Here is a 25,258-nt window from a genome sequence, read left to right as displayed (position 1 = left end):
TCACAGTTTGTGGGTTGAGGTGATTTTAAACAGTGAACTATATTAACAAAAATGTGTATCTTCATTTGAAAGTAAAAATTGCTTTTATGTTTTACAGAGAAGGTCTCTATCCTTAAATCTGCTGTCTTGTTTATTCAACAGTAAATTGGCTCAATTATTTTCCAGATTCAAGAGATTGTGCTGTATGATGCACAAGAACAATCCTTTAACACTTTGATATCACATATCATAATTTACTGAAACAATTGCAGTGTGATCAGTCTGCAAGATGCAAGCTGCATATAAAAAGTGTGTGCTCTTGTTAGCTTTAATAAAATGATTGTTTTTTAAAATGATTTACAGGGGTTTTCAGGCAATGTGTATTCTCTTAAATTTCCGTAATCATTTTCCAGATTTTCCCACATTTCCTTGAGGCTACTGTGGACAACAGAAGCCAACTCAATGCTAATTCTCTAACCAGAAAATGTTGCTTTCTACCTGATCAGCTAGTGGTATCAGTAACTCAAGTGAGATAGGTGGAGAGGGCACAGTGAAACCCAAGTCAACCAAGGAGCTCATACAAGGATGCAGGGTCACAGCAGGGTGGATTTGAAATCAATGACATCACATTTGGTCCATTAATCCATGCGTGGCTGTCTCACACATGGCCCACTTTGGTCACTTACTGCCCATCAGCAAGAGCATGGAGTTGAAGGAGCTGGTGCTCATCACAGCCTTGTCACTCCCAGTCCCTCCTCTTGCTTCATTTGGACAGATCTATGTTGAGCTCATCACGGGGAGCTAACAATGCAGACACATCTATGGGTCAGGTCTCACAGGCAACACTCTGCTGTCTGCTATGGAAACCTAACTGGGACTCCTCAAACTTTATTTTACATAGCTTTTAATAATGTTACAAAATTCTTAACAAAAGGAAAAAAAGCCAGATTAGCTGGTTAAGACTAAAAGGACATGAACATAAAGGTAGTAAAACAGAACAAAAAAAGATTGAATAAATAACGATGACATGAGCTTTAAAAGAAGCTAGAGAATCAGTGTGCCTGAGTTTAGCAAGTGGAAAACTGAAAGTTCTAACCACAAAAGCTTTATCACCTTTTGTGACAAAATGATCTCAGCGGTCGAAAGTGCACGCATCAGGCCAAAAATTAAGATTTACATTTTGGGCCTTATAAGCTTATAAAATTTTAGGCAAACACAGATGTGATGAGCTCATACCTGTTGATCCCTATAACAAGGGAAAAAGCTTTTTGTACCAACTCGAGAGGATGGAGAGAAGCCTGGTTGATACCCAAGTAAAGCGCTTTCATTAATCAGGAGCAGATAAAAGCATGAACAACTTTCTGCAGATAATTCATTGATAACAGTTCCCTAATTTAATGATTATCTTGAGCTGAAAGAAACAAGACTGAACAACTCTTTTGACTTTATCATCCGAACAGAGGTTGACATCAAATATCACCTCTAGATTCCTAGGATCCCTCTATATATATATATATTATTTTATTTAATTTTTTGACAGCTAACCAAGATTAACCGCAACAGAGATGATAAAGGTTGAGAAGGGTGGGGGACTTCAGAAAGATTTGCTGGGCTGCTAGTAGGTTATAAAGACATATACAGCTAAGTGTCATTAGCATAAAAATGGTACAGTGCATCATGAATTTGAATAACTTAGTCAAGAGGCAGTTATCGTTAGCGTTATCTGGAAGAAAATCAGAAAACAGAAAAAGTTCTGTTGGAGAGGCATGAATGATCCTGAACCCTTAATTCCCTCCCACGTCTTTAAGTGATGTGAAAGTATATAGTGTTTGACAGTATCAAAGCCAGCACTTAAATCTAAAAAACTGTCTGCAGCCATCAAAAGGTCACTGATAACCTTAACACTGAGAGCTGTCTCAGTACTATGGAGTGCTTTAAAGCCAGACTGGAAACTGTTGAAAATACTATTATTTGATATCTGTTGCAAAAAAATTACTTTCTGCAGAACTTTAGATAAAAAAAAAAGACAATTTGTAGATTGCTTTGTAGTTGCTTGAGTACATGGGGTACAATTGAGGTTTCTTTAGCAGTGGGTCAGATTGTAATGGGTTGACGCTGTGTGAAAGAAGCAGAATTTACATGGGAAATGGAAAGAGTGCCAGGATCAGGCTGGATTTGGGACTTGATTTTCTCCACTTTATTTACAAAAAGTGCAAGATATTTCTCAGACAACTAAACATCACGAAGAAGTACAAGGACCACTAGGACCACTAATAACAAAACCGATAAGCTTAAAAACAAACTTTAGGATTGTATTTCTAGAAACTGGTTCAGAGAAGTGGACCAATCTTGCATTTTTAACTACTTTAAGATAAATAAACATATAGCTTTTTAGGGTCATATGTGTTATTTTGGTCTTGTTGAGTTTCCATTGTTGTTTGTTTTTTTAATATTCTTTAAAGGGCTTAAGTGATCATTCATCCAGGGGAGGTTGATTTAGTGTCCTAGTTTTAAACAGTGCAATTTGATGAAGGCAAATAAGTACTGCTTGTTGAATGGCTTTAACAGAGCATGTGGACTGAGGAATTGTGAATTTAAAGAGAGATGAATTAAAAACATCATAGAAATCAGCTGCAGAACCAGCATTGAGAATGTGAGAGCATGTTTTGGTGAAAGGACAAGTAATAATGAGCTGTGATGGGAGTTTACAAGAAACAAGAAAGAAATCTAATCTAATGTGTGATCTTTAGAGTGTGAGGACACTTTAACAGATTAAATGAGCTTAAAAGAGTGTATAAAAAGAATAAATACCTGAAAACTGAAATCACCAAGAATCAGCACCGTGTCATATCAGTTTGGCAACAGTTAAAAGCTCTCAGAACTTAAAATTTATTGATTTAGATGGTCTGTAAATTAAAATTCATCATAAAGGAGAAGAGTCAGTACTTAAAGAATGTAAAACCTCAAAATAATAATAATAATAATAATAATAATAATAAAAAAATAAAAAGTAATAATAATAATAATAATAATAATACTAAAGAAAAATAATCTTTTGAATAACAATATGGTCCTCGCACTTTAGTGTTCAGGCCCCAATAAGATGGCAGTGATCAAGGGAAAAGTGTCCCCTGGGAATATCCATGTCTCAGTAATCATAAAAAGGTCAAGATCATTGGAAACAATGAAATAGTGAATTATAAAGAATTTGTTACCAATGTAGTCAAAGCAGAGGGAAAAGAAACAGATGTACAGTGAACAGAATGTAAGCTGTAGTTGTTTCCAGCTTTAGCTATGCCAATATAGGATGGGAGAATCTGTTCCAAATAAAGATCTGTATGAGAAGGATTTCTGGCAATATGGCTAATGACACAAGAGGCCAGTGGGGCTGGGGGACTAATAGAGAACAGTATTCTGAGATGCCCACTACAAGTGGAGAAGGAGAAGAAGGTTCTGGGAAAGGAGTGTGGGCTGTAAACAGTTATTCTTGTAGAGTGAACTATACAGTATGCTGAATGTTAGCACATAGCATATTAGAATGGATTCCTCAGTACAGAAGAGAGAGGATCTCTTCAGGCAGGACTGAAGACAAGTGAGGTATCTAAGGATCATGCCTAAGAACCCTGCTTCACAGGTCAGTGTGGGAATGGAAATGGAAATAAAAACAACTGGATGACTGGGATTCTGGCTCCAGGCAAAGTGAGTGACTTACTAGAGAGAACCCTCACTATTAAAGTAGTTGGGGAGAAAAAGGGATAGGGAGATGTCAGTTGTGGTTTCATAGGGCAGGACAGGGGAAAATGTGCATAGACTGTGTGCTGAAGTCTCTGACTAAGGATGGGAGCATTGGACAGATGACCTGAAGATTATCTGCTGGCTCAGAACAGTGAACGCCTTCATACCATCTGAGCACCGCATCCTTCAGGATCCTATGACAGGAGGCAAAGGTCATTGCCCTGTGTGAGAGCCATCTGGCCCCACAGTGGAGTGGTGAGCCACTTGAACACTGCCAGGCACTGGCAATGGGGAAGCCACAGTGTTACAGTAGCTATACATGGGTTGAGGTGGAGCCGCACTGGCCTTGGCTGGGTGGACCACACTGTCACCAGCCACAGGTGAGGCTAAGACGAGGTGGTGAGACATTCCTGTCCATGTCCTTCTTGCAACCACTTTGGCCCAGGACAACAGATGTTTGATGTCAAGCGGGAGGAAGGCTGTGGACAGGGGGAGACCTCCCATAGGGCTCTGGCCTGGAGGGTTGCTATTCTATCCAAAACTTCTTGTTTGAGCATATGTTTTATTTTTTGTTTTTTTTTTTTTTTTAAAAAAAGCACACATGTACTTTCAACAAGTTAATTTGAAATATATTAAAAAACATATTTTCTTTGACAGATATGTAGATCTGGAAACACTTTTATACTACAACAGTGTGACCGCCAGTGTAAACATTAAGTAGTGAGCTTTTGCCCCTTTCTTTTAAAGCTGTGTTGCCATGCCGTCCCGAATGAGACACTTCACTATGCTGGAAGTGACATGCCGCCTCTCAGAGTGGAGGGTTGAAAGCTTTTGCCGGGAAAGGGAGGAGAGAGATTAGCCTAAAAGACAGCTCTATTAGAGACTTAACCTGGGCTTTGATCATTTCCTGAGCCCCCCTTCAGATCAGCCTGAGCAACAGACGGCAAATCTGACAGGCTTCTGCTCCCCCCCCTCCCCAACCACCACAACTCATATCCCTCATAATGTACCCAGGCTTCACTATGATCAAAGACCCCTTTTCTGGTGACTGAGGCTTCCATCTGTCTGCCCACAATAGAGAAGACTGAAAGAGAAAAACTGACTGTCAGACTGAGTCAAACAGAGTATTTCAGGGCACACATATGAGTACAGTATGCTGGAGTCCAGAGACAAGAAGCATATGTGATGTTTGCTTTTTGCTCTGACACATCCTCCCTCCCTCTTCCACTGTGTTTCTGAATTGCAGCATAATAACTTGTGCCAGCTACCCTCCTCAAGTGTCAAACGTGATTGGTATAAACATACATTCAGTACACACTGCCATAAATGCACAGTACAAAGCAGACAGATAAAGGCACATTCATTTGGTGCTGACTGGCCAAGCAGGGAACATTCAACACAAAAAAGACCCGAGGCCTGACTCACAAATTTCAAAACTAGCTAGGATTGAACTAAATTTTCTGCTCAGTGATTTGAGCTTTGTCATAAATTGACTAAGGCCGTGGTGGCCTGAAACACACTGCTGCATACACTGTCTCAGCAATTATCTCAGCAACAAATGACAAAGTCAACATGTTAATCATATTTCACGTAGCTAATAATCACACTAATTATGTGTGAGTAGCTTGTAAGGGTGAAAAATAGAGAATCTTGTCTTGAAAATAACATGGAAACTTGATTTTAGTCCCTTACACAACTCCATTTTTTTCCTGTTTGGATATACAGTAACTAAAATTTTGACATTTGAAATAAAAAACGAAATTATGAGATGAAATTACCCATAATTCAGTTTTTCATCTGTGAATTCTTTTTTTGAGTTCATTGAATTCATTTGTCACATGTGCTTGGATTTTTTCGTGTGCGAAGATTTTAACATGAGAATATAATAATGTCAGATGTGAACATGACATTGTCAAAAGTGATTAGCTTCTTTTTTTTGCAAATGATTTGAAAATTTCTGCATAACAAATTTACATTTTTACATGTGATTTACATACATTTATATATGAATGATTTTTCACAAGTGGAAACAAAACAGCTTGTGAAAATAAAATGTTGTCACATGAGAGCTGAACACCCCATGAGTGACAAAACTTTAGCATTAAAGCAAGTGAATTACATATTTTTTCATATTTTCATACATATTTATTTGTATTTTTTTTTTTACATTTTTTAATGCACATGAATATTTCTGGGTTGTACAAATCAGTCTTTGTCCTGCCCACAACATGAAACATTAGTTCACTATTCTTGCCATCTACTCATCTCTGGTTCTGTCTGTATTGAGCCTCTCTCCATCTGTCTATCTAACACACACACACACACACACACACACACACACACACACACACACACACATATAAGACACCTCCAGTCTGGCTGGGAACAGATTTTGCCTCAGGGGCTCTGTCTTGCTCCATCCCCATTACTAGGCTAATGAAAGCAGTGAGAGGATCAAATCCAATGAAGCTGCTTTTTACACTGCTTAACCCTTATGAAAACCTGTGACCTCTGTGCAAGACCACACATACTCTCACACACCTACCTACACACACGCACACACACACATACATGCAAACACACATATATACACACAGATGATATACTGTAGGTAATTATATACGGGGGGGGGGGGGGGGGGGGGGGGTTCATACACATTATGTCAACAGTCAGTAGTTTGTGTGTGCTGATTGCTTGAATTATTAATTTATGAATAACAAATGAGTTGTGATGACAGGGACACCTGACTCTGATTACCTGTGTATAAGTAGGCAAGTGGGTACTGCTAAATTTTATGCAAACTGTCATAAAGCTGCCACAATATTGATATGTGGCTCTTGAGAGAGGTTGATGATATGAGAGTTCTGCATCTGCAAGTTTTTTTTTTCTTATTGTTTTTTGTTCTTCAGCTGAAAAATTTGTTTTATGTTCTGTGTACACTATCTGTTGTTAGTTTTGATTTGCTCAGTTCACCAGCTAAAATATTTACCTGACATCATGCGATATTTATACTTATACTGAATACATTCTGTCTACATCCTTTGTATAGTCATTTTTGACTTTTTAAATATTTAACCAGGGTCACTATCTGTTAGGGTTGCTCTATCATTATAAAAAAAATATCAACATTTCTAAATGATGGGTCGAATGACAAACCCACAAAGATTTATCACGCAATTTAGTTCAGCTCCAGTGGGCCAGCCAGTGGTTTAGATTTTACAACCCTCTTTAAAAAGCCTTACTATTTTTGCTCTCATCAACCTCATTGCTGCCTCATATGTCTGCCACCAACAAACATCAAAATTAAAAAAAGAAGTCAGCCAAAAGCTTGTGAACAAATACTTGTAGTTGAGTTAGATAGGGAGATGATATTTTATGTTTATGTCTATTTTATGTTTATTTTATATTTCTTATATTTTTTTTATTCTGTAACTGTAACTTATTCTAGTGTTGTTTTTGTACCTTGCTGTTGTAACGCTGCAATTTCCCCTTTGTGGGACAAATAGCAGTTTTCTTATCTTATTTAGCATTTAGCAGCTAAAGAGCCAAATATTTCTCTCAATATGTGGTGGAGAACAAACCAGAGCCACTCATTTGCAAACAAACAGATGAATGAATGCTTCAGTTGGTCAGTCAATAGGTTTTCTTTTAGCAGGTTCCCCATATCATATTTGATCAATTGTTTAAGACTGTCATTATGATTTATTCTGTAAGCCAAAGTAACATATCATCACAAAATACCCTCAAACAAAAGTTCTTAGATGTGCCTCATATTTAAATTGAAAATCTGTTATTGTTATAAACATGTAGGTCCTTAAAAGAGAAGGATAGAATGACATTTTTTTCCTTACCTACTGGCTGGTAACCCTTACTCGTAGGACCTCCAAATGGGTTGCGACTGCCATAAGAGCCTCCATCAATGGATCCATACGACATTCTGCCTGATGGTTGGAGGTGTGTCAGCTGCAGGCACCTAGAGTAAGAACAATAACCAGAATCCAACAAATAACATGGTTTATATCCACTTTGAGCAACAAGACTAGACTGCACTTTGTACTGCACAGGTATATTGTGCAGTACTTTTTAAAAGTAAAGTTAGAACTTGCATTTGAAATATTAAATTTTAGATACAAACATTGAAATGATGAATGATTAAAATAATGAAAGTGTAGCCTATACTGCCAAAAGTCACAGAGATAGCTACAGCCAATATTCCAGCTCTCCTCGGCTTCTAGCCTCTATAACTCATTGTTTTGTTTTGTTTTTTTCAGTGTATTTTCAGTATGCTGCTGATTCATTGCTCTTATCTGTCCACTGTAGACAGGCTGGTTCAATTAGCAGGTAAAAATCATTTTGTTTTTCCCCTCAGAACTTGGTGGAGACCAAACTGGAGCTAAAAGAGAGTGAATACACAACTTACATTTATAAGGTGAATACAAACATGACTCCAAATGTTGCTGGTGGTTGAGTAAGAAAGAAATTATTTGCAAATACTTTCTATTAACTACAACGGGATGGCATATGATGGAGACCACTTCTCTCTAAAACTCCCTCATCATACTAAATTAAAACACACCTTATGCAGTAAAATAATTACTCTGAAAATGTATACAAAACAGAAAGCATCTATTTTGAGTAGAATCATTCAACAAAGACTATGCTAGTGTTAGCATGGCATCTACTCTTATTGTGTATTTGGTGTCTCATGCGTTCAGTTCCAGCAGTTATGATGGCACTGTGAAAATAAGTCAGTAACTTACGGACAGTAACTTTCAATAATGTTAACATTTTGAACATGGCTCATTCAGAATCAGAAATGACAAACATTTTACAAATTAATTTCACAGCCATCTAACACCCATTTCTATTATTGCGAGGAAACTGTCAGGTATCTGTGTTTGTGTGTGCTTCAGCAGAGGAGAAGAATCGGAATGGTCGGAGACATCGAGAACACAAGAGCGAAAGCAACCAGTGAATAATCTGGAATCAGCCATTTTAAGATGCTAACCCACACCCCACTTACATGATGAGAGGTGAGGGAGGGGGCACAGAATACTCATCTGAATACTGCTGAAAAGGTCAAATCAGCATGTGAACATGTGTTTCACCCGCGGCCAGAGACACACAGATGAAACTCTAATCAACAAATCTCTCCCAGCACTTCAGCATTTCTATCAAAGGTCAATATATGACACTGGTCAAGTAGCCAATGCTTCTTCCTCCACCGTGAAAGACAAGCATTCAGACAAGCAGCAGAATGTGATTACACTCCAGAGTCATTGTGCATCCCATTGTTGTGATGAAGCCAGTGAATCAGGCCTATAGGAGTGGCATTATGGGTACGAGGCAGGACAGAGGGGCAGTGAGAGATTCAGTGTCCACACATTACAGGGAGACAGATTCACTGGGCCTTGAGAATGTTTAATCCGATTAATTTCCATAGAGAAGGGAGATTAATTACTTTTGGCAGTCCATAAACAATCTTCACTCTGCTTGATTTCAAGCCCAATGACTGTGCCTCACATCCCCCCTGAAGTGTGAACATGCACCTCTATCTGCACACTCATGGATACACGTTCATGTCCGCACACTTACAAACACATTCGGATAACGCGATGTAGAATTCTAAATCCTCCACGTTGTTCACTTAGTTGCTCATACAAGGGAACACTGAGTGCTACTGCAACGTGAAAAACATTAAAACTTTGTATATCGTGCCATTACTCATGCACACAATGGCATCAACCCCGGTGATGATGAGGTGAACCTCAACCCTCTGTAGAGCTTCATCAACTATAATGGTATAATGGGTGGTGAATTCACCCAAATTACTCCAACTACTCATTTTCAACCCAGTTCAGAGAAGGTGTTGGCAGTGTATGTTTCTGCAAACCAGGGATGTGTCAAAACTTGTCAGTTTTATGCTGGAACGACAACGTGCTTAAGGTCTGGTAAGGTTTAGGTATAAAGAAAACACTTGGTTAGGGTAAGGGAAAAATCATGTTTTGACTTGAAACACTTGGTTTTGTCTTCACAGGTGTGAGGCATGTCTTCCTGGCCTCCTACTACACAAGGGTATGGGGACACTTGGGGCTGCGACTGATCATAAACTGTCAGTGCATGGGAGTGACATGCTTGCCCTGTAGTCATAGATAAGAGCAGTTACCATCAGACTCTCTGTTTCTCTGCCTGAAAGACAAGCAGTCCAGCCAGGCCAGCTGATCTAAAATGAGAGGTTCTCTGAAGTTAGTGAAGCTGAATATAGCAGTCTGTTTACTGCCAGCTCTGAAGGGGTCTTTCTGTTGGTGTCCATGACAGCTTGCAAAGATAAGCAGATATACCTAGCTAGGCTTCACTAGAGATCTCTAACCACAGAGACAAAGTAAGAGCATAAAAGCCTCTCAAAACATTGAACATAATATTATAACTGGAGGCTATAACTCACAGGTAAGCTTTTCTGTTAAAAGTCTGATCCCACTGAGTGTGGCATTTGAAAATAAGAGAGGATCATGATCTTGCACAGTGACTGTCCTGCACACATTCACTGATCTAATTTTATGCTGAGCATATTTATTTTTGTCACTGATGAAAGTAAAAAGCAGATACTGAACATACTTTAATAATGATAATAATTGACTTGCTACAAGCGGCAAATCCTCCGATTTGAGAAGCTGGAACCAGAACATCTCCTGACTTAACAATTAACTGATTATCAACATTATTGCAAATTAATTCTCTGTCAATCAACTAATTCATTAGTCAACTTTCAGCATCAGTTTCTTTGTACAGCAGAAACTGGTCTTCTGTAAATATATAATATATTATCCTATTACTGATGAACCACAAAATGACATGACAAATCAAATTAATTTTGGTTCATTTCATTTCACGCTTATAAAAAGGTGCGCATACTTTATCAAAACCTTCCCATGTTTATGCAACTGCTGAGCCCTGCTGGATTGCACAAGCGCCCATTTCATGCATACGTGGTTTTAAAGAGGTGCATGGAGTGCACCCCTGGAATCTGATCGTCCACCGCAGGTTTTCTATCATGCACTGACTTCCAGCTCTTTGCAAATAGGCTGTTTGGCGGGCAAGTTTGTCTGCTCTGTCCTGCTTTACATTTAAGGAGAGAGCTGTTGTGCTGTCAGTGGAACATGAAGCACCAGCTGGGGGTACACCTGGGTTTCACACTGCGTCTCGACTGAAAGTTATTTACCAACTTTGAGTAAGTTTGATACAGATGTACTGTACCTACTGTGACATATACGATGTGGCTTGAAAACACTAGACGTACGAATAGGTCAGCATTTATTTTTGGTTTCTCACAGGACTTGAACACTAGTATTCTGGGTGAATGTCCTCATCGCCTGATGAGGACATCACCTGATGTTATGTCCCTGTGATATTTGCGCCTAAAATGACACGACAGAAACCTAATGCGGATGACATGAAATGATAGCAAAAAAGGTGAACTGACAATCCCCAAAATGACTAATTATCTAATTAATGTGAGTAATAACTACACAGAAAGACACTCAGATGCTAAGAAGCACACATACTGTATACAACATCTGCATAAAAAAATTTACATTTATGATACATAAAATATTCACCAAAGACTCATTACTGACAGTGTAGTTTATGAACATCTCCCACATAAGACGAGGCATTCATCACAATCCTGAATTGTAAAAATCCTTCATTACTACTCTCTTGTTTTTCTGCCTGAAAAAAAAAAAGTATAGTTTCTGTAAAGTAAGTATTTTCTTCCCACAAATATATTATGTCAAACAAAAAAATATACTAAAATGTGTGGGTGGCAAACGATTTTTCCTGGCACATGAAATGCCACTTTTGAATGGAGACAGTTCTCTCTTATAGAGAAAAATAGGCCTTTACACTGGTAAACAGAGTACAAGTGAGGCAGAGCGGTGTGCACCCCTGTGTGACACGGCAGGACACAGAAGGATGGTAAATACAGGCCTGGCAGGGCAGAATGACTGGATCCACAGCTACTCACCACCCCCACTGGTTTTCATTCAGTCCCCCACTCCTTTCACAGCTGTCATTATCAGCAACACAGGGCTTAGCTTAGCCAGAGCAGGCAACTGAGCAGAAATAAGCCTACACCCTGGACACAAATGCTGCATTTATCACAAACAAGCAAGGGCCAACCTGAAGCGGTACTGTGTCTGAGCATGTGTGTGTGGGCAGGTTACACTGCTATGGATTTGTTGAATATCAACATTTTTAGACAGAGGTGGTCATTGAAACAAATCTAAATATAGGATGACTTTATTATATTTATCATATTATAAATATATTATTATACATATATAAATATACTATATAGACAAAAGCATTAGGGCACTTGATTATTACACCAACAGCTTATTCCCAATAATTTTGTCTATATGTATGTGTCTATGTATTTGTCCTTCTTTGTATTTTTCTGGGTGTCAGTCTTTCTATAATATGGTGTGATATAATATAATAGTGCATGCTATGTTGTGGGAATTTCTATTACACCAAATTAGAGCACCAGCATTGTCAGTTAGTACCAAAACTTCATTCCCGGTGGGGGACATTAAAGCTGGGACACTGGCACTGCATCAAGAAAAAGAAACATTTGTTGGTAATTATTTGACCAAATAAATAGTGAAAACCCCAGTGACATATGTATTGATTTCTTCGCCCTCAAGATAAAGCAAGACTGATGATTTTCAGTTTGGGTTAACAGCAACTTAAAGAACCATGCTGGTGTCACATTTATTTGTTTTTGTTGCATAAATTAGTTGTAAACTGCATGCGCTTTAAATTATTGCTGACAATTCTCTGAAGCATACTACAGGATTTCAATTATTATCCTTCCTGGAACCCTTTGGTTCTTATGCATTTCATTATACTGATAATCAACCTGAAGGTGTGTCAATTTTCTATTTATTTCCAAAGCAGATAGAGATATTTTGATATTTGCAGAAGGTTTCCTGCAGAGGACTGAGCAATTATGCCCTAATTACAGTAAAAAAAAGAATTGAGTTTCAAAGAAAGGCTTTGGGATTATATTAAGATAGAAAGTGGACAGGATCATGTATCTCAAGTGAAATATTTTATGAATTAACAGCTTCTTATGCACTTCCCCAACCTCACCTCTTCAACTCAGTCTAATGTTTGTTTCCTGCAAACCTTTCAGCATTTTTTTTCTGTGATGGGTACACAGTTACATTTACATGAAAAACCTACCAGCCCAAAATAACTTTACACCTGTGCATATGACTCTCTACTTTTGCTGTAGACCTCTGAACTGTGCAAAATCAAATAGGCTCACAATCTTTTGAACTGATTAAAACAAGGACATTATAAAAAAAAATGTTAGAGGTTAAGTGGTTCTTCCTTGATCATCTGTGGGATGCTTTTTTTTTTTTTTGTCATTACTCATCATATTGTAGACCACCATATCTCCTAGAAATTACACTTAGGAAACAGGAAACAGGTTTTCCAGTCCATTAAGTGTGTAATACTTGGAAATGGACTTACACCTAATACCTGATGGACAAACACTACCATTTCTACTGCATTAAAGTGGCAGTGAGGTGGCAAGGGTGTATGTTTGATGACTGATGGTTTGTCACAAGTCAGTTTAGTTCTTCAGAGCTAGATTAAAATATATCAGCAGCTGTTGTAAGAGCAACTAGTCTCTGAGCTGCCAAAGAGCAGGTTTCTTGATATTTAGCTGAGGAAATAGATTAATCCACAAGTCTCGGTTCTTGTGTGTTCCTGTGCAGTTATTGCTGTCATCCTGTTCTACATTGTGCTTCACAGTATTTACACTGCTTCCACATTGTGGGACAATTAGATACCAGTGAATGTGATCACACTTTGAGTGATTTTTCTGCATCAGCACTTTACTTCCAGTGAAGAGAAATCTTATTACTTCAGCATACCAAGACATTTTGGACAATGCTTCAAGAATTTCCCTACAGGGATAAATAAAGGAATTTCTGATTCTGATTCTGATTTTGATGCTATGCTTTCATCCTTGTGGCAACAGTTTGGGGAAGGCCCTTTTCTATTCCAGCATGACTGTGTCCCAGTGCACAAAGCAAAGTCCATAAAGACGTGGTTGGATGAGTTTGGTGTGGAAGAACTTGATGGGCCGACACAGAACCCTGACCTGAACCCCACGCACACCTTTGGGATGAACTGGAACGGCGATTGTGAGTCAGACCTTTTCATCCAACATCAGTGCCTGGCTTCACAAATGCTCTACTGCATAAATATGCAAAAATTCCCACAAAATAGCCCAAAACTGCTGTTTTGTGCTGAATTGCCTCAGGGGCATCTTTGCACAGCCTTCACTTGGGGTCCTGTCTGGGGTAGTGGACCCCAGCCTCTATTGATCTTGTACTGAGTGCCTGTTGTTCTGCTCCTGTGCTGTCCTTCAATTTCAATCCAGCTTTCTCTAGCCATATCACTACTGTGTGTATTGTATCAATTATATTGCTTTTGTATTGCACCAAAAGTTCAAGTACTTATCTTATTTAAATGGAACTGATGTCTTTAAAAGAGTGACCATTTTATTGCAGTCACATTACTGTCAATGGTCTGGAATCAAGTTAGTGTGTCACTGATGGCATTAAGACTGTGATGTTGTTTCTTCAAGACAGGACTGACCCTAATCAGCCAGGCCAATCAGCCCATTCTCATATCCAAGGCATCCAGCTCTAATGCAAGTTCCCTGTCTAATTGTTTCATGCACAAATTTCGATTAAGTGACTCTATCAGGTTAATGGATATATAAATGTGTTAGATATGACCCATTTACCAACCCAGAAATGTCTATTGGAATTATTCCATATTCCACAGTGTGTTATGATGGTTCTCATTTAACCCTAATGTTTATCTGTAGCCTGAGGCAGGCCGGACAAATCTCAAACAGTGGCTAAGACCCACTCATTGCTTTTATATATATATATATATATATATATATATATATATATATATATATATATATATATATATATATATATATATATTTGCAGTTGTCTCATAGCACAGACAGATAAATCTGGTTTGAAATGTCTGCTGTAATGAAACACAAAATGTACAGTCAGAAAAATAATTATAGATAGAAAAAATGTAGATTTGAATACTGAAAACAGTTTTTTTAAAAAAACTAAAGGCTTTAACAATGGCTAATATACTGTTTACTAACGCCTTATGGACAAATTATGAATCAAGTGTTGGATGCTCTTCTAAGGCTTTACTGAATGATGACTTTACTGAGTGATGGCATTACTTTGAGGTACATGCCAACACCATTGTGCTAACATGGTCACCGTGACAACTGTGAAATAAATGTAACTGCAAAATATGCTGATGCATGGCAGGTAGGCTACACAGTAAATCATCTTCACCATCGTAGTTTAGCATGTTAGCATGCTAGCTTCTGTTAATTATTTCTTAAAGGGCAATTCTGATATTTTTAAAAACTTGACTCCCTTACATATTTCGGTGTATAACTGCTTCGTCTCGGCTGGCAGCAGCGACACAGCTGCAATTGCTGCAACATAAACCTTTGAAACAACTCCAACTGTCCAAGTTATGTCCATTAAAAGGGCTTCCTTTGCTACTCACTGGCTGAGCTTGTTACTATCAGTGTCTGACAGCATTACAGAAATGATAAAATAAGCTATTCTTAATGGTTGGTGTCTTCTGGTAAATTCAGCATGAAAAAGTCTTTTTTTTGTTAGTTCATGAGCCATTTATCTTCACAATTTGTTCCCATTGTTTGTTGTCCGCTGCTGCTCCTGACTACTCATTGCCAGTCATTTGCCTGTCATTCACCCACTCCTCTAATTTGCTCAGTGTACATATTTATGTCCAAAATCTAAAATTTTCTGAAGTTAACTCCAAAAGTGACATCTTCCACATGTAAATAGCAACACTGGTATCCTACAGCTGCAGCAGGTAATGTTTTCAAATATCCTCAGTGCAGCTTTCTGTAACATTGATTCCTGAGCCCCACGGCCACATATAATGGGCCACATGCTTGCTTGTAATGTGAGGTTGAAGTCAAATGATGTTTTACCGATACCATGGAGAGAACCAAGTTATTGCTGGTTTGATTGCAAGCTTTTTGATGTGCATACTGAGTTACACAGATATGCAGTCACATGGCAAATTTGTATGTCAAGATCAAAGGGAAGGGTGTAAATCAAAAGGCGGTGTGCTTTGAGGCTCAAAACTCGACAGTAACCTCTTCAGAAAAGATGAACTCAAAACCACTGTCTTTCTCTCCAGTGTGGAAGTGGCTCTGCTTCATCCCCTCTCTTTATTGTCACCTCTTCAGCTGACACAGCCAAACTTAAGGATTGCTCATGTGTGTTTACTAAAGCCTCCTCCCCCGTACCCCGTCCCCAGTCTGATCTGAGGCCATTCCATCAGCACTGCCTCCCTTTGAAAACAACCTTCAACCTGGGGAGGAGACGAGAGAAGAAAAAACACCTCTGGGCAGTGAAATTGCCTTGTCACACAAAAAGGAGTCATTATTGAGATAAATCACCCCATTCTGTTCCATAACTAAACTCTGCCTCAGCTTACCTTCCAGCCTGGATGGCACCTGCCATCCAGGCTGAGCTATCACATGCACTCTCCAGACTGAACCTCTCTCTGCCAGAAGGAGTCAACAAAGCCTCCAGTTGCTTCAGTTTGACAGTGTGAGCTACACGGAAATTTTTTGTGGAACAGGTAATGCCTAAAGCTAACAGTCACTGTTAAAACAAGCCAGTAAAATATGCTGCAGGAATCACTTTGAAAGCTGTGATCCCAACTCTTCAGATGCACAACAGGCAGAAATATGCATATGGATGATTTTCACATTCACACAACGGTGTTTTTCCAGGATTCTCTTTTAAAAATAACCTGTCATGCTTTATGAAATTGTGTTCCAACTGTTTGCAAAAAAAAAACAACAACACAGGGTTCTACTTGTGGTGGGGCCCCCTCACAGCAACATTAATGACAGCAACATTTCAGACTGGCATCAATAAAGACATGGAATGGCCACATTTATTTGATTGTATGCTAGCACTGAAAGTGCATTGCAAGTTGCAGTTGTTTTCTGTATTTTTCTTTCTTCATGCGGTTGCGTTTTCTCACCTTGCAGCATTTTTGTAGTATACATACAAAATATTTCCAAACAACACTGTATGTGATGGTAAGCAAAGAAAAAATTTCTTATCATCTGAAAATAGTTCAAAACCTAATCTTGTTTGAAGCATATAGAGGTATTTATGTTCCATTATATCATATCTGGAATATGATTAATACCAGGATGAAACATAATAGAGACAGAAAAGCATGTAAAGACAGAAAAAGTTAAATATAAGAAAATAAGATATAAAATGATTATGAATGCCATAAAATATTTTTGTGAAAAGATCAGAGCCTTCAGGGACACCAATGGCTGTCTGAATTAGGGCATTAAAATGTCTAGAAACGGCTATGTGTGACAGGATACTGTTTATTCTAAATTGAACCTTAAAAGCATAATTTCTTATAAATAAGTTTGCCATTCCTCCTGGTTTAATGGTTGACAAAGACAGACAGACAGAGAGAGAGAGAGAGAGGGAGAGAGAGAGAGAGAGAGAGAGAGAGAGAGAGAGAGAGCAGTTAAGTGAGCAACAGAGTGAATGAGGAGAGAGAGCAGTGGTTAGAACAAACAGAACACTGAATCACAGAAACAATCAAAAAAACATGTTTTTTCATTGTTTCACAGTGGCTGTGTTCTAAAGCACAAATAAATACACCCAAACCTCTGCACAACCCTCTGCATTTTGTGTCAATACAGCCAAAATGCAGGTTTCATCCTGTCTTTCTGTTCCTGTCTGTCTCTGAGCAGCTCACACAGGCAAACCTGCAGGTTTTTTTTTACAGAGAGAACAGAAGAGAAATGGAGAAATGGAGACAGCTGTAATGTGTTCACTACGTTTTTATAGAGTCCCAACCTAGCTTGGCTGGGGACTACACATAGATTTACAAACACCGAGGCTCAGAAACTTCTCATTTTGTGACTCTTTTGTCATAATGTATAGTGAAAATAATTCAACCGAATCAATTTTTTTGGAATGCACAATTATCTACAAAGTCAATTCAAAGCATATACTGTTGCAAGTTGAATTATATTCAACTGGAGCAAAAAAGCTGAACATATTGCAAGACTTTACAGAATGTTGTGTGGGGAGAATCAAGCAGAGTGGAGGGGCAGAGCAAATGCTCAGCTGCTGAGACCCAGGAAGCTCTGGAGGAGAGCGCTGCTGGCAGAGCTGGGCTCAAGTTAAGGATAAGCTTGCTACTATTCAACAATAAAGAACACTTTTTGGAACAAGTCATCTGTTTACTTAGTGAGAGAGCAGAAAGAGCACAGCAGTAGAAGGAGCTAAAGCAAGCAGAAAAAGGAGAAAGAATTAGCACCTTGGAAAGCACCATGATAGCTGTCTCTGTCATTGTTTCAGTCTTGACAATCCTGTGCCAATATAATGCAGAAGGTTGTGAGTCAGGTAGGGTTTGGTGATTAGTGCATATTTTTGTAGATTGGAAAGTACAGATTAGCTTTCATAAAGGGTCTGGTGGGTGGGAGTATTAAAAAAATAATTGCAACACTTGCATCACTACTGTCAATGGCTCTGAAAAAAGTGGATATGGTTAAGGATACGTCAGACTAAACGCGTCAATTTGTTTTTTTTTTTGCCTGCTTTATGGCTAACGTACACTAAGGTACTCTCTCTCTCTCTCTCTCTCTCATATATATATATTATGGCATGCCGTTCAGGAAATTAATATTTGAATATATGGAATGAAACTCTGAATATATGGAATGAATGTTTGGGACAAATGACCACAAATAATCTCATGGTCAAACTTGTGCCAGTCCATGATAACAGTATTTGACCAAAATATCTCCCATTTGTCCAAGATACCGACACATGGAACAGCACCACTTTGTTCACAGCAAAGAAAAGTACTATTTAAATTAATAAATACAGGTAGACGGCAGGGTGCAGCTACAGGCACCACAACACACACTTACGAGTGTTGGTTGAGAGATGTTGCTTTCATATAAGTCTATACATTTTTTTGATTGCTGATTGATTAATGGCCTTGTGTTTCAGTTAAAGTAAATGCAATGTAAGTAGTATTACAAAAGGAATAAGTGTAAAACAGGAAAAGAGATTTAAAGCTATCTGTCAACAACATAAGTGTAAAAGCTACCAGAATTTGAAAGAAGATGCATGTAAAAGTATATAATTATGGAAATGAACTACGTAGTAGTAAATCAGCATAGTGGCACAACAGCTGCCCAATCTGAGCTGAGTGTGTAAATTAGAAATTACACAGTCAAACTTCACTGTTATAAGACACAACAGTCGCCTTCCTCTTATTTCACATAAAAACAGAATGTGTAGAATAATGATTACATTGTTCCACGTTAGGTTCTCTTATAAAAGCTAAATCAACTTCTGAAATCACATCACTGCTATCATTCATTACTGTTTATAACACGGATGCAGCTAATGTTGTGTCAGTATTTAATGTCTTTAATGCCAGAGCACATCAGCGTGTTTCCTGGTGATTACAAATAATGACACCACTGCTGCTCCAAAGCAAACTCACTAATGGCAATATACAGTACAGCAATACTGTGGAACAGTTAGCAGCCTGACACTGCCTTTGTCTTCCTCACCCTCAAGAACCCTATATGTCGTCACACAGGCAAGATCTTGTGATCTTGTGACTGCCCCTTTTCTTCTTCAGTAGCATGTGTGGATTGGCAGGGATAAAGTAAACGGTTAGAGGGGAGGTTTTGATGGAACACAAAGCATGTGTTATCTGTGTTTGTTCTCTGTCACAGCTTTGGCCTTAGGATGGCAAACACTAGCAGCAGTCTGCTGTGTAAGGAGCTCTGCTTTCATTAGCTCACATGTCAGTGTGGATTTGTTGCTGATGTCATACTGATTGCACATACATTTCATTATTTTTATTATTATGCCCTCACCATCACCATCACAATAATACCCTCATAAACATCTAAACGCATTTTGTCACAAATTCACAGTCTGAATCTCTGGAATTTCAGTGTGTTGGTAAAATGAAACATGCAGTTTAGATGTCTAGACATGATGAATTAAGAGACAAGCACTCTGTCAGCTTAGGGACTGAAGACGGTCGGTAGACTACTGGGAGAGGGCAGGGTCTTGGTGCTCTTACCTATCACACCGAGTTCTCTCTGCTCTCTAATTGGAACAACCTTTTTAATTTGGTTTGGAAAACACAGAGACAGCCACTCCATCTGGGGGATGATAAGCTGAAAGAAAGACCTTCAGCTGAGGAGATGATGCCGAGTGAGGCAGCCTCAGTTTTGCTGTGACTCAGACCTGTCACCCACCAGACAGAAAAGAAGCAGATGTGACTGACAGGGGGAATGTTAAACCTTCACACACATTACTGTGCTACAGTTGGTCAATACCCCAAGTTTTAACAGCAAAAGGACAGCAAGATATATCAATACAGCAGACTGAGTAAAAGTTTTGCTTCAGCTAAACCAAAGTTTTTCATACAAAAACTGGTACTGTGGGGAGATAGTGGATCAATCCTGGGCCCATTTATCTGCAGTTTCATGTGGTGGTTGGTCGGGTTAAGTCCCTAAATGTTTTATGTTTTTAAGGAATTTGGACTGTTTGCACATTCATATAAGTTAACTGCTGCTAACTTTACTTGGCTATGCAGCATCCCAGTGTGAGGGGATGTACCTGTTATTAGCTTTGTAGCAAAAGAGTGCAGATACAAGATTGGCCTGTCTGCAGTCTAGACAAAGCTCCCACTGTAAATGTGTGGCTTATTACAAAGCACAAAACATTCCAAGAGAGCCCCTATATCGACCAAAAACGAGAAAGAATTTCAACTTCAAAATTTAACAATGAATGTCTTCAGCTGCCAAACACCTACTGAGTGTTATTAGAAGAAAAGGTGATGGAACACAGTGGTAAGTCAGTGGAGTCTGAACATTAAATATCTTGTATAATATTTCTTTTGCTGTATGAAAAAGGTGTTTTGTTTTTTTTTCTTTTGTTGTTTTTAATCACGTTTTACACAAGGCCCCAAAGCTTTTTTTGTTGTAGGGGTTGTAGGCTACATCATAAGGTCAGGGAAATGGGTATGCTTTAACAAAAATTAATATTCGTTTTCAAGGAAATGAGTGGCAAAAATGTCTCCATTGTCAAAGGTCTTTCACACTAAAATGAACAAGTTCAACATTGTGCAGAGCAGGGCCATTACTTCCAAAGAGCTGGAAAGGGCCGATGCATGTTCTCAGGCAGCTCCGTGCTGCCCTGAGTTCCAACTAGGTCCTGCGACCAGTTCAACTAAATTGAACTTTGACACTGAATATGCTGGCTGCCATAATGGAAGTCCGCTGGGATTGTAGCATTTATAAGAAGCTGAACTTGTGATGACAGCAGTTTTATTAAAGGGAGTATGGAGCATTGAGGAAAAACTGATTTGAGCAGGCTCTGTACTCTTCAGAATCAGCTTTATTGGCCAAGGTTGCATATACAAACAAGGAATTTGACTCCGGTTAGACTTTGCTCTCAAGTACAAAATAAACACCTAACAGTAAGAACATAAAAGATACTATATACAATAATATGAGGAGATAATCAGAATCAGAGTCATCTTTATTGCCATTGTAAGTGAAGAGGTATCACATTACTAGGAATTTGTCTTGGTGATTGGTGCATACATAGAACGTAAGAAAGAGTAACATATAATAGTAGAATAAAATAAAATAAGGTAAAACAAAATAAAATAAGATAATTAAAATAAATATGGTTCTGGAGGTAGTACAAAAGTGAGGTAGTGCAGGGTGGAAGTATAGTGCAAGTAGGTGAGGTAAACAGTGCAAATGGTCAGCAGGTGGATAATGACATGAGCATAAATCAGTGCCTGTACTGAAGTAACTAAAGTGCAGAGCAGCATGTTAGTCAGTTGGTGTTCAACAGTCCAACGGCAGAGGGGAAGAAGCTGTTCTTATGGCGTGAGGTTTTGGTCTGAATGGACCGTAACCTGCCTGAAGGGAGTTTCTCAAAGAGTCCATGTCCAGGGTGAGAAGGGTCAGCTGTGATCCGACCTTCATGTCCTGGAGGTGTGCAGGTCTCTGAGAGATGGAAGGCTGCATTCGATCACCTTCTCAGTAGAGCGCACAGCACGCTGCAGTCTGTGCTTGTCCCTGGCAGTGGCCCCAGCGAACCACACGGTGATGGAGGAGGTGAGGATGGACTCAATGATGGCCGTGTAGAACTGAACCATCATCTTGACTGGCAACTTGAGTTTCCTCAGCTGCCGCAGGAAGAACATCCTCTGCTGGGCCCTTTTGATGAGGGAGCTGATGGTCAGCTCCTACTTGAGGTCCCGGGTGATGGCGGTACCAAGGAAGCGGAAGGAGTCCACCATGGAGATGGGGGTGTCTGTCAAGGTGAGGGGGAGCGATGGAGCTGGGACTTTCCGAAAGTCAATGATCATCTCCACTGTCTTCTGGGCGTTCAGCTCCAGGTTGTTTGTTGCCACACCAGGACACCAGATGGTCCACCTCCCTCCTGTAGGCAGACTCATCCCCGTGCGAGATGAGTCCGATGAGGGTGGTGTCGTCTGCAAACTTAATCAGCTTGACAGACTGGTGGCCGGAGGTGCAGCAGTTGGTGTAGAGGGAGAAGAGCAGAGGGGAAAGTACACAGCCTTGGGGGGTACCGGTGCTGATGGTGCAGGTGTCCGAGACATTCTTCCCCAGCCTCACATGCTGTTTCCTGTCTGTCAAGAAGTCAGTCAGAGCTGGGCGGATTGTATTGAAGGCAGAGCTGAAGTCCACAAACAAGATCCTAACGTAGGTTCCCGGGGAGTCCAGATGCCGCAGGATGAAGTGTAGAGTCAAGTTGACTGCATCGTCTACAGACCTGTCGGCTTTGTAGGCAAACTGCAGGGGGTCCAGGAGGGGGGTTGTGATGGACTTAAGGTGGGACAGAACCAGGCGCTCAAATGACTTCATGACTACAGATGCCAGTAAGATAAGATTTTTAAAGATAAATAAATACAGTGCAAGGCAATGCTGTGCAATGGACAGATAATAATGATACTGTATGGTTAAATAAATGAGGTAGATGAACATGACATTTGTGATTGTCATAGTCCAGTGTAAGGACGGGGGCTATTTCAGAGTGTTCAAAAGAGTGACTGCTTGGGGAAAGAAGCTGTGTTTGTGCCGGCTGGTTTTGACGGAAGGAGTTTAAACAGTTTGTGACCAGGATGTGAGGGACCTGCAGAGATCTTTGTTGCCCTTTTCCCGACCCTGGACCTGTACAGGTCCTGGATGGAGGTAAGGTCAGCTCCAATGATCCTCTCAGCAGTCCTGATTGTCCGTTGCAGTCTGGCCCTGTCACGTTGGGTGACTGACCCAAACCAGATAGTGATGGAGATGCCGATAGACAGACTAAATGATGGCTGAGTAGAAGGTGATCAGCAGCTCCTCAGGCAGGTTAAACTTCCTCAGCTGTTGCAGGAAGTATAACCTCTGCTGGGCCTTTTTTGGAGGGGGGGGGGGGGTCTTCTCCTAAAGTCCACTGTCCTCTCCACAGTCTTATTCGGATTTAGCTCCAGGTGGTTCTGACTGCACCAACAGACCAGTTGTTCTACTTCCTGTCTGTAAGCCTTGTGCAGTTTATTACCCTGGTCAACAATAAAGTCAACTGTGATTGATCAAGGAGAGTTTGAGGAATAATTTTATTCTTTGGCTTTGTTTCTCTTCCAAATAAGTTTGGCTAACCTGCACACTTGTTAACAACCTCTCTGACTAGCAAAGTTGTCACATACTCTGTTCCCAACAACTAAACTGCGGACTACACGACGCTGTAAAGATACAAGAAAAAACTTGTTTCTTGTCTGAACAGTTTCATACAAGAAAAAACTTGTATGAAACTGGACTGTCAACTTTATGTCAGATCATTGCAACAATCCAAAAGCTGTTGCTATGTCTGAAAGAAACTGGATGCATCTTCATTAGTGAGGCAGGTGCGGGCACAACACACATTAGTTCAGCCACATGAGTATCAACAACACTTTATAGAAGGGGAGCCTGAACATCCCACAGTGAGAAGGAATGCCTTAGTGGAAGGTGACCTTGAGTCAGTGGGATAAAGCGCTAGACTGCTTTCATTTGTTTGAAAGGACCAAAACGGCTGTCCTTTCTGCACTTATTTGATTGGATTGTCGATGGCAGAATGGGGGTTTTCTGGCGCATGACGCTGCTTCGCATGCATATGGAGGCCGAGTGGAGCAGGTGATGGTCCTAAGGGGAAAGTGTTCATTATTCCACAAACTCCTCTCACTAATCTGTGCATAAGAACTACTCCGTTCTCCTTTTCTTCAGACTCATTCCCTCTCTCTCTCAAGCTGTGGCCTTTCTTTAAAGGACAGCAGAGCGTGCAGCAGACTTTATCTGGCCTCCTTTTCATCTGACCTTTGAAAAAAGTAGCTATTTTGTTACCTCAGGCTTGTGTAACATGCATCCCCATACCTACAGTAAAGTCAGGCTATTCACAGCTATTTCAGTTGACTGTATTTTTAGAATGGTGGGCCTTGAAAATAAGAAAATGACCAGAAGGCGCATGTTGGTTTAGTTAAGGCTGAAGCATAATAACACAACTCATATGTCAGAGGGACATATTTTTGGTTCAACAGAAGCACAAAGATGCCAGGCACAGGATATAAAGTGATGTTACAACAACTGCTGCTGGATGAGTCTGCTCTTCTTCCCTAAAGGCCATGTTTCCAGAGCTATTATCATCCCCAAAAAACTGTGTCAAGTGGAAACTGATCATCACTAATAAAAGAAAAGGCTGTTTTATACAAGTTTGATGATATGTATTGCTCAGTTCAAATGTTTATAGTTTATTATGTTAATTAGCAGGGCGGCACGGTGGCGCAATGGTTAGCACTGTCGCCTCATAGTATAGCAGAGTGTGCCCATAGTTAGCTGGGATAGGTTCCATCCAGTTTGTATGCAGCAGAATGAGTTGTTCTTCCTGTGACAAGTGAACTGAGTTTGATGTGCAAATTTGGTGCAGAAGAAAGTCAGCAATTGGAGACTGACCAAGAGGTGGCTGATGTTGGTTATATGAATTTAAGATGTGTTATTCACCACCTTTATTCACACATATACATTTTGTTAATTTAACATGATATACAAAATACAGCTGAGTCTGATGGGAACTTTTGACTTGATGATTACACCAGAGGGAAAGTTAGAGGATCATCTTATTTACTTAGTTATTACAGTTCATCATCTTGAAGAAGTTCTCAACCTAATTTTGTGCCACCCTATCAAGTCAATGATGGGATATTTTACTAGATATGTGAATATTTGGACCTACTGATGGTGCAGGTCAATACTAGTGTCAGTAGGATTCATCACCCATGTGGTTGTTGAGATATT

At 39.7% G+C, this 25,258-nt stretch overlaps 1 protein-coding gene across 1 annotated transcript in view; it reads right to left on the bottom strand.

Annotated features, from left to right (window-relative positions):
- tsnare1 (T-SNARE Domain Containing 1) overlaps window positions 1–25,258 on the bottom strand; it is a 132,798-nt gene that overhangs the window by 98,573 nt on the left and 8,967 nt on the right. The window contains exon 2 of the mRNA XM_046399447.1: window positions 7,566–7,687. Coding sequence (XP_046255403.1) covers window positions 7,566–7,650 — 85 coding nt within the window. The 5' untranslated portion in view covers window positions 7,651–7,687. The remainder of the gene's footprint in view (window positions 1–7,565; window positions 7,688–25,258) is intronic.

This window comes from Scatophagus argus, chromosome 9 (assembly GCF_020382885.2).
Source record: "Scatophagus argus isolate fScaArg1 chromosome 9, fScaArg1.pri, whole genome shotgun sequence".
Classification (NCBI taxonomy): domain Eukaryota; kingdom Metazoa; phylum Chordata; class Actinopteri; family Scatophagidae; genus Scatophagus; species Scatophagus argus.
Note: the sequence above shows the minus strand (reverse complement) of the source record. Positions and strands in the feature narration are given on the sequence as shown.